The sequence below is a fragment of the Coffea eugenioides genome, chromosome 8 (assembly GCF_003713205.1).
Source record: "Coffea eugenioides isolate CCC68of chromosome 8, Ceug_1.0, whole genome shotgun sequence".
Classification (NCBI taxonomy): Eukaryota; Viridiplantae; Streptophyta; class Magnoliopsida; order Gentianales; family Rubiaceae; genus Coffea; species Coffea eugenioides.
Window position 1 is genome coordinate 40556985 of NC_040042.1, and position 17308 is coordinate 40574292.

General features: G+C 38.3%; 2 protein-coding genes across 2 annotated transcripts; one reads left to right on the forward strand and one right to left on the reverse strand.

The window, feature by feature from the left end:
- Positions 1-262: 262 nt before the first annotated feature.
- On the forward strand, positions 263-6687 carry LOC113779272 (protein unc-13 homolog). The gene is made up of 5 exons (XM_027324816.1): positions 263-959; positions 1992-2861; positions 4094-4549; positions 4974-5163; positions 5259-6687. The coding sequence occupies exons 1-5, from the start codon at positions 321-323 to the stop codon at positions 6191-6193; spliced, it is 3090 nt and encodes a 1029-aa protein (XP_027180617.1). The 5' UTR covers positions 263-320; the 3' UTR covers positions 6194-6687.
- An 882-nt stretch (positions 6688-7569) lies between these two features.
- Positions 7570-16446, reverse strand: LOC113781511 (nuclear pore complex protein NUP85). Its single transcript, XM_027327463.1, has 18 exons — positions 16022-16446; positions 15623-15725; positions 15423-15533; positions 15230-15313; positions 14679-14750; positions 14474-14530; positions 12739-12858; positions 12451-12651; positions 12218-12328; positions 12094-12131; positions 11035-11191; positions 10463-10564; positions 10227-10283; positions 9887-10033; positions 9185-9255; positions 8989-9076; positions 8598-8654; positions 7570-8346 (listed from the first exon to the last, which is right to left on the reverse strand). Exons 1-18 carry the CDS (start codon positions 16396-16398, stop codon positions 8152-8154), a joined length of 2148 nt encoding a protein of 715 aa, XP_027183264.1. The 5' UTR covers positions 16399-16446; the 3' UTR covers positions 7570-8151.
- Between the last annotated feature and the right edge of the window lie 862 nt (positions 16447-17308).

The window sequence follows — 17308 nt, forward strand, 5'->3', positions numbered from 1 at the left end:
AGTCGGGGAAAACAATTCTTAATTGTTGGTATTAAAAATAAAGCAACCGATTCAGTAGTATGAACTGATTAGCATTAGTCAAACTTAAAATGATACGCTGTTAATTACTAGTAAAAAAAACATGAAGAGAACGTTGTGAGAAATGGAGAGGGAACCCAAATCCGACCCAAACCACCAATCACATTCTATCTTTCTCTCTCACACACTCACACACTAACTCTCTAGTCTTCTCCTCTACTCTTTCTTCTACTGCCAAACTACTACCATACTTTCTCTGGTATTTTCTCTCTTTTTTTTTTCCTTCCTAAGGAAAAATAACAATGGCTTCTCTTTTTAGTAGGGAGAGGACTTTTGGCCACTCCAGAAGAGATTCCCATTCCTCTTCCACCCCCACCACCACCATCACAATGCCCTCCACCGCCGCCGCCGCCACTGCTGCCTCCTCCGCTAGCTCCCGTTTTTCCACCGCTGCTGCTACAACAACGACCTTGTCTCTCTCTTCCCTGCCCTCTCCATTCGGGGACCTCACTTCAACTCTCTCCTCCTCGGACCTCCGGGAAACCGCCTTCGAGGTCTTTGTCGCTGCTTGTCGGACTTCCACCGGAAAGCCACTTGCTTACATTTCCAATAACAACACAAGCAGTCCTACGAGTACTGCTGCGGTTAATGGGCATGTTAATAATCATCATGCGAGTTCCTCTCCGATTTCGAACTCGAGTTCGCCGTCTTTGCAGAGATCGCTGACGTCGACGGCGGCGTCCAAGATGAAGAAGGCATTGGGGTTGAGATCCAGCTCTAGTTTGAAGAAAGGGGAGGGTAGTCCGGGTTCGGGTTCGGGCTCGGGTGGAAAGGGGAAGAAGCCGGTGACTGTTGGGGAGCTAATGAGGGTTCAAATGAGGGTTTCGGAGAGTGTGGATTCGAGAATTCGTAGGGCTTTGCTTAGAGTTTCTGCTGGACAGGTCTGCTTTTAGTCAACATTTCTCCTTTTTTAGTGTTCATTTATTATGCTAAAAGACTTTAAATTTGGAATCTTTAGAAGTTTTAGGTGATGAATGGGGAAATTATGATCCTTTTTTCAACTTTTAGCATTGGTTGGGAGTTAATTTTCAGGAATTATGCTTATTTTGTAGTGGGGTGAGATTGATTTTATGGGATCTGGGTGATCCTCTTGCAGTTTTAGGAATAACAGAGCACTGGGGATGCTTATTCACTTTTTAAGATATGTTGCTTATCGGTAATTTTGTAATGACTGGTTGCTGAACAATTTGTAAAAAGTTTGATTCTTTATAATATTTCCTTTTTTTTTGTGGTTTTGTTTTTGTGGCGAATGGAAGGTTCTAGAAAGACAATCACCTTGTATTGTATTGAGGTTTTCAGTTTTAGATTTCTTCTGATCCAGATTAGCATATCTTTCTTAACATGACTTCTCCACGAGAAAGCAGTCAAAGGCTATAATTTTTGCTTCTAAATTAAGTTCTCTGATGGAATTGTAACAATTTGATGTGATTGTCAAACAGATATGTTGATAGCTATGTCAAGTCATTAAATTTGTTCATGTATCCTGAAATTCTTGGTATTGTTATACTGGTTTAATTCAAAGTCTGTATTTCTTTTGATTCGTTGTTCCTTTACAACATTTAGTATCCAAAGTAGTATTAAACTTCTTAATGAGGCAGTTTGTTGTCTTTTTCTGTAAACCTGGTATGTTTGTTTTGCACCATTTGTCTGTTTGAGAAGTTTTTGTTTAGATGTTAATTTGTCACGAATGTTGCAGACAAATGTCTCCCTTGGACGCTAGTACTCATAAATTATGGTAAAAAATAAAAGCTGGTCAAGTGAATATTTAATTCAAAACTAAGTGGTCGTGGGATTTCTTTTCTCTGTATTTAACACAGACTTTGCTTCAATGTTGGAGCTTTATAGGTTACAAATGGCCTGCGCTTCTTCTACATTGACTGATATCATAAAGTTTCTTACTTTTCTTGCAATAGGTTGGCAGAAGAATCGAGTCAATGGTTCTTCCTCTAGAGCTGTTACAGCAGTTCAAGTCATCAGATTTTACTGGTCCACATGAATATGATGCGTGGCAGAAAAGAAACTTGAGGCTTCTTGAGGCTGGGCTTCTTTTACATCCTCAGATTCCTCTTGATAACAAGTCCAATGCTGCTGCACAGCGGCTGAGGCAAATTATTCAAGGGGCCTTGGATAGGCCAATAGAAACCGGCAGAAACAATGAGCCGCTGCAAGTTTTGCGCAGTGCCGTCATGGCTTTAGCAGGCAGATCATCTGATGGAATCCTGGATTCATGCCACTGGGCTGATGGTTTTCCATTGAATCTCAGACTTTACGAAGTGCTTCTTGAAGCCTGCTTTGACATTAATGATGAAACATCTATCATCGAGGAAGTTGATGAGGTTATGGAACTCATAAAGAAAACATGGGGTATTCTTGGATTAAATCAAATGCTCCATAATCTTTGCTTTACTTGGGTTTTGTTCAACCGATATGTAGCAACTGGACAAGTCGCAAATGATTTGCTATATGCTGCTGATAATCAGCTTGCTGAGGTAGCAAAAGATGCAAAAACAACAAAAGATCCATCATATGCAAAGATCTTGAGTTCTACTTTAACCGCTATGCTTGGTTGGGCTGAGAAAAGGCTTCTTGCTTATCATGACACCTTTGATAGTGGAAATATTGATTCCATGCAAAGCATTGTTTCTCTAGGCGTATCCTCAGCTAAAATCTTGGTTGAAGATATATCTAATGAATACCGCCGCCGGAGGAAGAATGAAGTTGATGTTGTCCGCAGCAGGATTGACACTTATATCAGATCTTCGCTTCGCACTGCTTTTGCTCAGGCAAGTTCATATTCTGTGTTACTTGCAGTCTTTACTGCTTTTGAGAAACAGAAGGCAGCTTTCAATGGAATCAATATTTGAATTTTGTATGGAGGAATTTTTACAGATGATTTTCCCTCCGGTCATGCATGCTTGTCAAAAGAATATGACAAAAATTTAACAAACTGCAAAGTTATCCAAAATTCCATTACTTCTATTTTTTTTTTTAAACAAAGATGGGCAAGGTGGGGGGGTATCAGGGATCAAAAGAATGGTGGCACTGTGGCTCACCATCTCTTAAAAGCTGCATTACAGCAGAACTGTGATTATAGCATCCTGTATACATCTATTATTTAAGAGTGCAGGAATTATCTAATGTTTCTCTCTGGAGTGCTCATCTGGTGCCAGACCAACCAAATTGGTGGCAACTTTGTGGGAGTATGTGATACTTAAGGGCATACAAATTTACTAATAGTTATGATGGAGATATGTTTATCTAGTAGCATTTCATCCTGGCAACATAGCTGGCAGAGAGAATTAGTGATACATCGTTGATGTGCATTATGTTGATTTCGAATTAATAAATGAGCTGCTGCAAAATAATTTGACATGCTCTGGCTCAGTAGCTGAGGAAACATCCATGAACAAAATTGAAGAAACATTGGACAGTTGGTGAAGTCAGGTTTCAACTGGTCCTTGAACAATTTTTACCAATTGCTCGACTTTGGTAATATTGTATTATAACCGTGAAAGGAATATGGACTATTGAGGTTTGATTGCTCTGATATAAATTTATTTGCCAATGTACTCATTACTGAAGGGAATACAACAAATTGTTGATATTTGGTTCAAGGGCCACAAGATCCTGACGAATCAGCAGACTGTTTACGAGGGTGCATTGACTTCATTATTGCTGTTATCAAAAGACACAAATTGGGTCTCAGCTCCTCGCAAACAGCTCAGGCTTGATTTGTTCAAAGCTTCACTCGATTGGTGTTCCAGAATAAAGATAGAACAATTAGTGAATCAATCTGATGTCTAAATAGTTTATACAATTTATAGTCTGCAATAAGCTATAAAGGTTTCTGTCATTCGTTGCTCTCTATTGCAAAAGAAGAAAAAAATAATAATAACAAGGACTGCTGATTCATACTGTCCTGTTGTTTGCTGATATAAGAAAGAACTGCATAACTATTCTGAATGGATTGTAAATTATCTAGTAAGTAAAAAGATTTCTGAATTTTGACTTGCAGAGAATGGAGAAGGCAGATTCAAGCAGGAGGGCATTGAGAAATCAACCAAATCCTCTTCCAGTCCTTGCCATTCTTGCTAAAGATGTTGGCGAACTAGCTAGTAATGAAAAGGAGGTCTTTAGTCCTATCCTGAAGAGTTGGCATCCTTTTGCTGCAGGTGTTGCTGTTGCCACCCTTCATGCTTGCTATGGAAATGAGCTGAAGCAATTTATTTCAGGTATAACAGAGTTGACACCAGATGCTGTTCAGGTATTGAGAGCTGCAGATAAGTTGGAAAAAGATCTTGTCCAGATTGCCGTTGAAGATTCAGTGGACAGTGATGATGGTGGAAAGGCGATTATTCGTGAAATGGCGCCTTATGAAGCTGAAGGTGCAATAGCCAAGATGGTGAAAGATTGGATTAAGGCAAGAATAGACAGGTTAAAGGAATGGGTTGACAGAAATCTGCAACAAGAGGTATGCTAATTGCTCTGCATTCCCCAGGATGCTTGTGATGGAATATACTTTTCAACCTTTCTATGATTCCCTCAAAATTATGCCAGACTTTGTTTCGGCTAAAAGGGAAAGGAGACGGAAGAATCTTTGAACTGAGATAAGAAATAAGCATGAAGAATCTCAATATTTTGTAGTTAAGTTTGCTATTTGAATTGACTAGTAATGACAAAACTGGATATGTAGGCTTGATGGGAACTAATTATTTTCATACACTTCATCTCTCTTTATTCCTTTACAGCTCAGTTTATTACTTGTGCTGTCTGAAGATTGAAAAGCTTTACTCGTGTGAATCTGACAATATGTGCTACTATTGCAATTCTATCAATGACCATTTGTGTTTAACTTTAGTGCTAAAAGTTGTTGCTTTGCGGCCTTCAACATATAGGTATGGAATCCCCAAGCTAATCAAGAAGGATATGCCCCATCTGCTGTTGAGGTCTTACGAATAATTGATGAAACATTGGATGCATTCTTTCAGCTGCCAATACCAATGCATCCAGCACTCCTTCCTGACTTGATGATGGGCCTTGACAGATGCCTTCAATACTATGCAACAAAGGCAAAATCTGGCTGTGGTAATTATTGTAGATCTCAATGATTTTGCAGTAGAAAATTTGCGATTAGAATCTGCTCTCATATTTTCTTTTTCCCTAATTGCACTCAAATGTAGGATCAAGGAACATGTATCTCCCAACTATGCCAGCTTTGACAAGATGCACAATGGGGGCAAAATTTCAGGGGGTGTTTAAGAAGAAAGAGAAGCCAGTTCATACCCAGAAAAGGAACTCACAGGTTGCTACGATGAATGGGGATGACTTATTTGGGATACCACAACTTTGTGTGCGTATCAATACTTTACAGAGGCTGAGGGTAGATTTGGAAATTGTGGAAAAGAGAATTATTACCCTCCTCCGAAACTCTGAATCGGCTCATGCAGAAGACTTTTCAAATGGATTGGTCAAAAAGTTTGAGCTTACGCCAGCTGCTTGTGTTGAGGGGATTCAACATATTTGCGAGGCAGTGGCCTATAGAATCGTTTTCCGCGATCTTGGTCATGTCCTATGGGATGGTTTGTATGCTGGGGAGCCTGCTTCATCCAGAATTGAGCCTTTCCTTCAGGAGCTTGAGCAGAAACTGACAGTCATAGCTGACACTATTCATGAAAGGGTTCGTACGCGTATTGTTGCCGACATAATGAGAGCATCTTTTGATGGTTTCCTGTTGGTTTTGCTGGCTGGAGGACCTACCCGTGCTTTCTCCAAGCAGGACTTCCAGATAATTGAGGATGATTTCAAGTCCCTCAAAGATTTATTCTGGGCCAATGGTGATGGATTACCAACTGATGTAATAAACAAGTTTTCTACCACTGTAAGGGATGTCCTTCCTCTTTTCCGAACGGACACAGAAAGCCTGATTGAGCGTTTCAGACGGTTGACTCTGGAAGCATATGGTTCCTCGGCAAAATCTAGGCTTCCACTGCCACCAACATCTGGCCAGTGGAATCCAACTGAACCAAACACGCTTTTGCGTGTTTTGTGTCATCGGAATGATGAAGCAGCATCAAGATTCCTTAAGAAGACTTATAACTTGCCCAAAAAACTGTAGGGATATATGGTGTGCCTGGGTTTCTACTGAACCTGCTACTCAGAAGAGTGATACCGGCAGCATATTGAAAAGATTCTGGCCTGTAATTAGTATATTGATCAAGGATGCTTGTGTCATACTTAAGCGTTGCTAGTGCAATTTCAGAGTTCCGAGTGCCTTAAGAAGTAGATTATTTCTTGTATAGGAAACATTCAAATCTTGGTTGTTTATCTCCTGTTCACTGCTTTCTTGAGGATCAAGGGTTCTAGAAATATTTAAAGGTTTGTCCTAGGGAGGGAGTGGTAGTGGGAGATGGTATTTAGTGGTTTCGATCATCTGTAGATTATAGGATAGAGTTTTGTTCTTTTTTCTGCGTTGCATTTATTCTTATTCGTTTCATTGACATCATTGGTCTTTCCATATTCATTTGTTGGTTATAATCTTTATTCTGATCACCTGTAATGTAGATATGGGGCCTTACCCCTTATTGCAGCAATGTAGTAATATTTGATTAATGTGTTGTGTTTTTTGGTATCATGTTGTCCCTTACCTTTTTAGTTTATTCCATTTCTTTAATGTCTGTTTATATATCTTTAGGGTAAATCAGTTTCTGGTTCAAGATAGCATTTGAATTTGCAAAGCTTGGTCTTGCCCTTCGTAGGTTAGAAACCTGGAAAAGAAAATGAAGGGGTTTTGCTTTTCGCCTTGTAAGTGGGACTGGGAATTAGCATCAAGGAATTCATAGGAAACTTGCATAATGTATAAAGAAGACCACGTAATTACCATGACGTTCTGTTAATAATCTCTCTTGGCGATTAGGTGTTTGGCACACCTTGTGCTACTTAAAAGGCAGGCACAGAGTTGTCTTTTTATGTTAACAAGGAAGTTAAAACATTTCCCAGAAGCCAAACATGTTTTCTTCTTTTTTATTATTTTGTGCAAGGAAAAGAATAAACCTAACTGTTCATATTCACCCTTTTGGAGATTATCCAATAAAGCAATTACACTTAATGTAATTGGTTTATTCAAGATATAATAGTAAATTAATCCACACATAAGTTTTTTTTTTTTTTTGTTAAATCCGTATATAAGGTTGATCATCAAATTCATAAAATAAGTTAATGTTATGCGAGTCAAATAGTCAGGTTGGTTGATCCTGCATTACGAGTTTTGTAATTCTCTCCATAATACATTTAAACTTTTCATGCCAAGTAAAGCCCAAGAGCAGAACTGAGAGCTATGGATTTTATCTTTCTAATGAAAAATTTTTACGTTTTCGTAAACATATTTTCTTGTCACTTTTTATCTTATATACATATATATATATATATATCAAATCATTATAATATATTTTCCTATTTAAACTCCAAAACATAACAATCCAAACGGGACCAAGCTACAAAATCAAATACTGCAGCACTGTGTGTTCAATTTGAAAAGTAACACGTGGCTTGTACTAAAAAAGAATGTACAATGAGAGGGGTTAATCTCTACAGTATTGCTACAAACTTACAATAGCGTCAACTGGTACACAGGGAACCTTCACCTCAGACCAATTCAGTCACCATACATCTCATCACACTGAGCAAAACCAACTTCTAATCCTGTAATCTAAGAGTAATTTTACGTTGAAAGGTCCCTTCTTTTTGAGGCACAGTAGCAACATTCTCAGCACATAATGATCATCCAACACAAGTCACAAATCAATTAGTGCAGGTATGAACCAGTGTCCTTTCTCTTCTCCATTTTCCCAAGAGCATGGACAATCGGTGACCTTGAAAATCCACAGTGGAGATAGCTTTGGATATAGATATCTCTGCGGCAGGAAATTATTACATCTCTGGGCATAACAATTCTGTCAATGATCACTCGCCAAAGTAGATTATGAGGTACACAATTAATGAACCCAGCCCACAAACAGGATGATCCAGAAAAGCGCCACCAACTCTACAAGGAGAAAATGCAGCAAATCACTGGTGTCACTCCTCAAGAATAGCACGTCCAAGATTAGTGGCAATAGCTAATCTGACAGAGTTCAAGGCTTCAGGTGGCAAGTCAGCATTGACAAAATCTGGCCGCAATCTTGCCATTGACAACTCTTGCAGTTTATTCAACAACACATTAGTCTGTGAGACATTAAGCAATGGACGCCCTGCCCAGTTAAACAATTTCAACTGCAAAAACACAAAAACAGGTCAGCAGGGACTCTGTGAAACCACTATGAGTTAACACATACAGCATCTTCAAACTATTATCTTGCAACTATGTGATCGCCTGTAAGTACCAACTAATAGTGGGGCAGTGCTGTTTATATTCCATGCATCAAACTATTTCACAGAAAAGTGCAGGGTGTAGGGAAAGCCATGAACTAATTAAAACTTGCAAGGCCGCAAAACTAAAGAATATAGGATTAGAAGCAGCTTACCGAATCATGTAGAATAGGCAGCCAAAATCTCTGAGGTGTAGAGGGGTTTTTCATAAGCTGCACAAAGTTACTAGCCTGATCATTGCTCAGAAGAATATGAAGTTGAAATTGCAATAGTAAAGTATTTCATTTATCTATACAGAATAATGGACAATAGGTTATCCTTAAAGGGAGTGCACCATGATAACAATCACAAAAGACCATCATATCCATTAAAAGGCTTTCTATCAATTCTTATAAGAGGTCTAGAAACTAGCACAAAGTACCGAAAGCTTGTAAACCTAGAATTTCTTAAAGATTAATTTCTTTGTTGTTGCTTTTAAATCAATCATCGTCTCTTCAATGAATATGGATGCAAATATGTGATGGGTTAAAAATGTGTGGAACATACTGATATAAGGGCTTCAGCAGCTCTCTGAGCAGCATCAGTAGCTGTTCCACTGTGAACCTGCTGAAGAGAACGCCTAAATTCCCTGTACCTGTCAACAAAATTGGAGAGGTAGAATGAAATGAGAATGAGAATAATGCTACTAATTTTGAGTCTGGTTTGTGTGAACAAACAATCATATAGATCAGCAAGTCCATACTTGTTCAAAAACTCGAGTCCCCCAGCAATCCCTGACTCAGGTCCTAGCAATTCAATAAGTCTTTCCCATTGCTACAGAGGAAGCAACAACAAAAGCGAAGTAATTAGGTAAAGGCACCACACTAATTTGCAAAATTTAGTTTGTTTATGATCCAATGTAACATGACTTCACTTGCTTGATTGACTTTCACAACAGCTAAGAGCTAGCAAATAACTCATAAAAGTTGGGTAACTTTCCATAATGTTAAACCAAAGTTCAAAAGTAGAGCATAATTCCAGGGAAGATCAAATATTTATGATTGATGTCAGGGTAAATGACACATCCCAAAATTGACTTTGTCATAGTTGCAAAACCTCCCCTTCTGAATCTGGAAGTAACTACTCCAGTAAAAAATTTTCATGATACATAATAAACCACCTCATGGCTATGTGGCCAAGAAGATGGTGCTTGTACTTCAAATATATCCTTAATGTATACTATAAAGATCACATATATAATTTAAAGGACAACCAGAATATATTAGCATAAACATCACCTATGATCCAGATAAACTACTAGTAAAACCTTACCAAAATCAGAATTTTGAACAATAAAAACGGTATTCCATTCCCCGTCACTCAAATCCATTGCAAATTTAGCAATTCAAATAACAGAAAATGTTTCATTAATTTAACCTAGTGGCTAGTGTTATGCATGCATTACCTTGAAACTTTCATCAGATAATGACTTTCCGACAAAATCAAACAAATGCTTTGCAATTCTATTTAAACGGACTTCATCTCGAGCTTGCTGAAGCCAGAAGACTCCTGAACCTTTCTTTCCATGTTTCCAATCATGCACTGCAGTTATCTATTTGACAATATAGCACAATGTTAGTGAAGACTACAAATACATTTATTCTTTTGTTCTGCAGTCTCAAGACTCACCAAGAAAAGGATGCTTGTATCAGGAACACTATCCTAAGTTACAAAAGAAAAATATCCTACAAATGTGCTTGCTGATACCATAATATGAATCAATCACCATTTGCATCTTAGCATACCTTCATCAGGTTAGAACTAACAGTTCCAAGTTCGTAAAGGCGGCAAATCTCTATGCTCTGCTTAAAAGCAAAATGCAATTCATTGTTCCATCAGAAAACAAGAAACCATCACTTCAAATACAATACGTGGAGACAGAAAGGTAACCAGAGGAGGAGGAGGAGGAGGAGGAGGAGGGGGGGTGGGAGGAAGGGTGTTAGACATTCAATAGAAGGTCATACAAGATTGAGTCTGTAACCTTTAGAAGTACTTGATCATGTTGTAGGGCTTGCTTGCTCAATACTGTCTCCAACAAACCCATTCCTTGTTTCATACAGGAAGACAAATATATTGGAGCGATCTGTGAGAATATCAAAATCAGGGAAATAATGAACGTCATGGATAGTAACTAGTAGTTGACAAACGAAGGGAGGTAAATCAAGTACATTCAGAGGACTGACCATAATGGAAAAAGTGGAAAGGAAAACAATAGCACAGCCCGCAACTTTCACTTGTATGTCGTAATATATACTATTTGGCAAACAACATATACAAACTAATAGAGCAACGAAAGAAAGGTTAACCAACCCCAGAGATATCCCATGAAATACACTTGACGTGCATACAAAAACCATTTCCTTCTAGTATAAATAAATCAATCCATTTCTCTGTTTAGGCAGTCCTTTCACTCAAATAGTAGTTTCTGTGTCTCTTTTACCTCATGCATATGAATATTCAGGGGAACACATGCAAATGTTTTAACTGAAAGGAAATAAAGAGGCCGAGGAAATGAAATTGTTAAGGTAATGTCTAATTATTTTTCACACTTACCTGCCAAGTCAAGGCATGAGAAGATAGAACTTGGGCATATACAAGTCGATTCAGCTCCTCAATGCAGATTCCCCCCAATTGAAATTGTTCCTTCTGCAAAAGCATTTCAGCTTGAATGTTCCCAGCTGTCAACAATTCTGCAGCATGTGCCATCATCCTATTGAATTTTAAGTACAAGATGCAGGTTAATGTCATAAGTATTTGGTCCAACCACCTCATTTGGGTCAGTAAGGACACTCACAGACACTAAAGGTGCCAGATGTAAATCCCCCACCTGCAGTGTCATCACTAAAAATGTCGTGTGTTCTTCTTACAACATACTATATGCCAAAGAAAACTACTAAAAATGGCTCCAAAGTGAGAGGATTTACTTGTCCCTATGTATTCAAACACCACATAGAGAAGATAAAACAGTCCTGATAAATTATTAACAAATACAGGAAGTATTTTGAAAAAGACAAACAGAAGGGCTGCAGTCACAGTATCATGCTGCCTGGGAAAAATGATCAGATATTGCAGAAGTTTCTAATGTTTTTGCTATTCTTTTGGAGCAAAAAATGCTACACAGACTTAAAACTGATATATTGCAAGTTTTCCAGCGGATTCCATCAAGTTAAAGTAAAATGGACCATTCATGCTCCATATGCGAGATTCAAAATTTTTTCACGATGAGCAAGAAAAACGGTTGCTGGATATTATTAAGTAAAAATGCCATGTGCTTACCTTTAAAGAATCAGTGATTAATAAAAAACTGTTAATGAAAATTTTCAGAGGCATGTGAAAATTGAGTTCGGGAAGGATTCAATGACCAATCCATCTAACAGGTCCAGAGTAAGGTAAGAGAAGAATTTGCTTTGATTCAGGTTGCCTGTGTTATTATGGAGTCTGGTCTTTGTTCAATAGAAAAAGCCCCTTTGGCTGCTATCACGTAATCCATACTCCCCCGAGATTAGGGAGTGAAAAATGAAGAAAACTTAGATTCTACTTCTCTATTCATTGTTAAACCACCATAATTTACTCGCAGAATCAGTAAACGAAAAATAACCATAGCAATCTTACCAGGAGCCAAATGATTTTGAGCACTCTGCTAAGACAACCTGAATAAGAAATAAAAACCAAATTATTTATCTTCAGATGAAAGGCCACAATATGAACATCATGTTAACCAAATTACTTATTTAACCTCTGGATTTTCGCCAAGAATTCCAATTAGAAGTCCAATCAATTTATGGTGACCAGAAACTGGTTTTATCTGCATGCACTTTTGAGCTAAGTTGTACATGCTTTCTAAACCCTGCACCAGGAAAAATGATCAACCCTATTTCCTGCCAATTTCCAGTCTAACACTGAACAGAAGTCACAGCAAATACATGATGGTAATCATCAAGTACATATAGGGATTCTAGAGTTACTAACAGCAGTGAAGGGTCTGATGTACAAAAAATGAGCAATGTACAACTCCATCCAATGAAATGTTGCATTGGACAAACTAGTGGAGTTTCCAAGCATGGTTTGAAGTATATTTTTCAGCCCGTCCCTTGTCTGGTGGTGCTCACATTGAAGCCAAAATGCACTGCAGTCCAGCTTAGTTATTTGTGCTCGCCATTTCTCCCAAGCCTAGCAGAGAATAATGTACTTATAATCAGCCAAATATCTTTTTACCTTAGATACGAGTTATGTGACAACCAAAAGTACCAAAATTACCTTCACAAAATCAGGCTTGTTCTTATAACATTCGCCTAATTTGTCTGCTCCCAGATCAGCGCGCAAACGTGGCATCTTTGATATAAGCACAGCGACTGCTTCCACTAATCCATTTTCAGTCTGTTAGAAAGGGTGAAAGGCACGAAGTACTATGTTACATGTCTGGAAACTTAAATGATATTCTTAATTAAGAGATCAACTTCTTTTTCAAAAAGGGAAAAAATAAAAACACAGTCAAAAATGAAACCAAATTTCAGTGATTCTCCCTCCTCCCCCCAAAAAAAAAATTCAGTCAAATATGAAAAGCTTCCATTCCTATATCAGTCGAATAGAAGTAAAACCTTGAAGAGAAACAGTTACATTTGAACTCCATTTGATGAGCAGCACTGGATATTCCACTTAAGCACAAACTATATGCTACATGCATGTGTTTTCCAACCCCAAGGAAGAAAAGGTTAAAGATGCAAAATTGCCAGTATGGAGTAAGTAGCAAGCAGATATAAATTTTGCTCAAAGAAAGTAAATGCCCTTCATTTTTGCATCTGTTTTGAAGCACTCAAATGTTCAAATACATACCCACCAGCATTTTCCAAGGACAAAGAAATATCTGAACTGTTTTTTTTTGGTACAAAGGATCCAAATCATACAGTCCGGATCCTCATCAACTTAAGTCTTCCGTGACCTCCTATTAGCAAAAGCTTCATGGACCTGGTTGCCATCCCCCCCTTCCCTCACTGCCCCACGAGTATTCTAGCAGCCTTTTATCTTAATAGAGCACAGATATATCTGGCAAGAAAACAATAAAAGAGGTATAGAAAACCCTAAGAAGGGTGAGGCTTTCAGTTCATATGGGCACTCGCAGTAAGTAAATGACATCTATGCTGTAGTATCTCTTTAAAAAACTTGCCCCAAAAAAAAAAAGATTTGAACCCAAACATCTATTACATGATAGAAATGTCAGAACTGAATATCAAGAACAAGCTAGGAGATTTGATTTGCTTCCTTTTAGCATCCTCCTCAAGTTAAAGGAGAAACAGAAAAACTTTTTCCCCTGTTTTGGCCAGAATATGGAGCAACGGAGATATACAGCAATAAGGGTCATTTTTTCATACACTACAAATAACACAAAATGGTTCCCTGGCACATTCAATTTCTTTTACAGTCTGTTTGGGAGCTTGGATTTGATAAGAAAAGAAGAGAAAGTGAGAGAAATCAGAACTATTCCTACGTTTGCAAGTTTCTTCAGACAGAAAAGAATGGAAAGGGCCAGAATTAGACAGATTATGTAGCTGCTGTAGATTCAAAAGTTTTCTGCCCATTTATGGCCAGATTTGGACAGGAAGCTGGGAAAGCATTGTATAATTTTTGAAAATACCAACTCTGTCCTGGAATGACTTCTAAACTAAAATTTTAATGATGTCTATATCCAAAATCATCCCATTTCTTTCATAAACTCCCAAAAAACATTAAAATCTCCTCTTCTTTTCTTACCGTTTCTTTTCTCTCACAACTTAAGGTTTCTCTTCTTTTCTTTTCTGTCCTCAACTCCCAAACTAGCCAATAATGCTTGATTCTCATTCCATTACAGAAGGAAGTTCTGAAATATGAAGCAAATATTATGTACTCCAGAAAAGATCAACCAGATCACAGCAACATTATCTTTATGGAAAATCATGACACGCAGACAATGAGAAGGTAACAGTCATGCCACAAACTACTAACTACCATAACTTACTTCACGACTCCCGAGCTGATCAAAGTCATATGATCCATGCAACCGCAGCAATTTCACCTGCAGCAGAACTTGAACTTTTATGCACATTCATACAAGAATCATAAAGTACAACTCAGTCACTCCTAATTTTCATGTAAAAGGCTTCATGGTAAAATTCACTGTCGAAAAAAGTTAAATTCACTATAGAAAAACAAGGTATGAATACCCCAATTTCCAGCCAGCCAATTGCCAATGTTGATGATATTGCTTCCCAATACTTGGGGTGATCTTCAACTGCCTGAGACATCACATGGTTCACCAAATGAAAACATTTTCTAAAGAAAATAAGGCATCAATGAGTATAATGATTCAAACAAGTGTTTGCTTCCAGAAAGAAAATGCATTAACTGATCGATAATATTTGATGCTAAGTGCTAATCCAGAATGATAAATAAATTTAGCATAACCTTGATGCAGCCCCCCAAAAAAAAAGGAGTACTACAGTCAAAATATTTAACTGAAAGGAAAGGAGTGAGAACAAAAATGTTGAGTCTTTTGTGAACATCAAGAGCTACACGAATATCTCTATTTTGAATCTTGCCTCAGAAATTGGTACAGAAATTTCCATGTCTGCCTATCCCAGTCACATATAAAGCAAGCTTATAAAACTCAGTTCATCGTTGAAACAATAAGAATTAAAAGTAGTTCCTAAGAACATGGCCAGAGCCATAAGTGCCTAGTTCTGTCTGATAATAAGTTAATTATCAGGGTAGCAACCTGCCGAGTGACCAGTTCCTTTTGAAAGTTTACAAGTTCTGAATGGACAGTTGGCTGAGTACCAGAGAATAGACAATCGTAATCCTGAAAGAGAAACCAATCGTTAGATCACCTAAACTTTATTCAGACGGTAACAGCAGAAATAGAGATCCAAAAAAGTAAACCACAGGTTATAAAGAGAAAATATCCATACAGCCAACCAATCAAGAAGCCTTTCAGGGATCCAAGCTTGAGAGTGCTGGTCTGCATAAAATATTTCCATCAGCTCCCAGGCAGCTTTGAAACATGTTGGCTTTTGGACATCCTAAAATTAACAGACACAAGATGGATAAGCAAGCAAAGAGCTAATGTGCACTTATAGATGCAAGGAACCACTCAAAGGTAAAGATTCACCTTTAGCACTGTCTTTTGATCTTCAATGGCTAAACTAGGAGACGGCTTTGGGTTACCAAGGAGAGAATTTATCTCCCTACTATATTCCATAATGTATTGCCACCTAATTATTCAAAATTCACCTTGATCAATTAATGGATAGATATCATAATTCTTGGACAAATTACAAAAGTTTCCTGGCTTTAAGTGTAGAACATGGCCCCCATGTCATCAAGAGAAGACATTTTCATTTGAGCATTGCCCTTAAGTCACTATGTACAAAGAAAGCCAGAAGAAGGGAAAGAAATAGAAGGAAACTTGAACTAGAAAATATCTACTCTGCAGGATCACCATAATAATAATTAACCCAAAAATCAACGGAAAATTATCAACTTTCTTCCATTGTTTTACTTTTATTACCATTCTGTACTGTCCAAAGCTGAGATTTTCGACAAAGTCGAAGTCGAATTCTTCCGGCTCTGAAGCAGCGCAAATGGAGTTACCGAGCCGTAGGCGATCCTCCGCCACTGAGCATCGTCAATTTCGCCGTCCCCGTTGTCGCTGAGCTTCACTTCCAAAACTCTACCGCCGGCTTCTTCCTCGCCGTTGGCAGCAGACGGCTGAGGTTGACGGAGAACAGTGACGCGAAGCGTGTTTCCACGCGCCCATGAAATTGAGAGTCGAGCGATTGGGGGTTTAAGGCCGTGGTGGAGAGGATAGGTTGTAGGCTGGGGGTTTGGGGATATCGGGACGACGGAATTGGAGTGGTCTCCGGAATCTGATGTCATTCCGGGCATCTTCGCCGGAGAAACAATTAGACCCTCAGGGCCTTAGCTTGATTGACTGATTGAATGTTTGCTGGGTTTTGGTGTCGTTTTTGGAGGGTTTTTGACTGTTTAAAATCGTAGGAAATGACAATCGATGTTGTAAGGTAGTACCGTATGCCTTGACGATTGTACTCGCTGCATTGTAGTGTGTACTCAAAGGTGGATATTAGTTTCCTCGTTGGTAAGGTAACAATTGTTTACTGTAGCGTTTGGATTAGTTGTTTTAAAAAGTGTTTTTCAAAAATTTTACTGTAATTTTGTATATAAAAAACTTTTATTGTAAATATTTTTTGAATTATTTTTAGACGTATTTTAAAAATATATTTTGGGATATTTTTATAATTTACAATTTTTTTGGAATATTTTTTTTTAAAATTTTACATCACCCACCACGGCCCTTCTCTTCCTCTCATCCTCTTTCTCCTCCTCATCTTCCTCTCTCTTTCCTCACCCTTCTTCCCCCCTTCTCTCCTTTTCCCTAATCATAAACCCCTCTCCCACTCGCAGGTCGTGACTGCGACTCTAGTCACGACCAAGAAGGTTACGGTCAGTAGAGGGGAGGGGGAATTGGAGGTTGGGGAAAGGGAAGGAAGAAGAGAATAAGCAGAAGGAGAGAGAGGAGGAAGAGGAGACAGGGAGGAAAGATGGGGTGAGAGGAGAAAGGGTCGTGATTGTGGGAGTGGTGACGATAAGGTGGTGGCAATAGTGGTGGAGAGTGATGGGTGGTGGTGGTGGTGGTGTACTTTTTTGGTATATTTGGAGTTATTTTTTATATATTGTATTGATGTGGTGTTTTTTAAGTTGTTTTTATTTGCTTATTATTGTAACATTATATATGAAAAACTTGTTTTTTAAAAATTGAGAAAGCCAAACAAAAGGA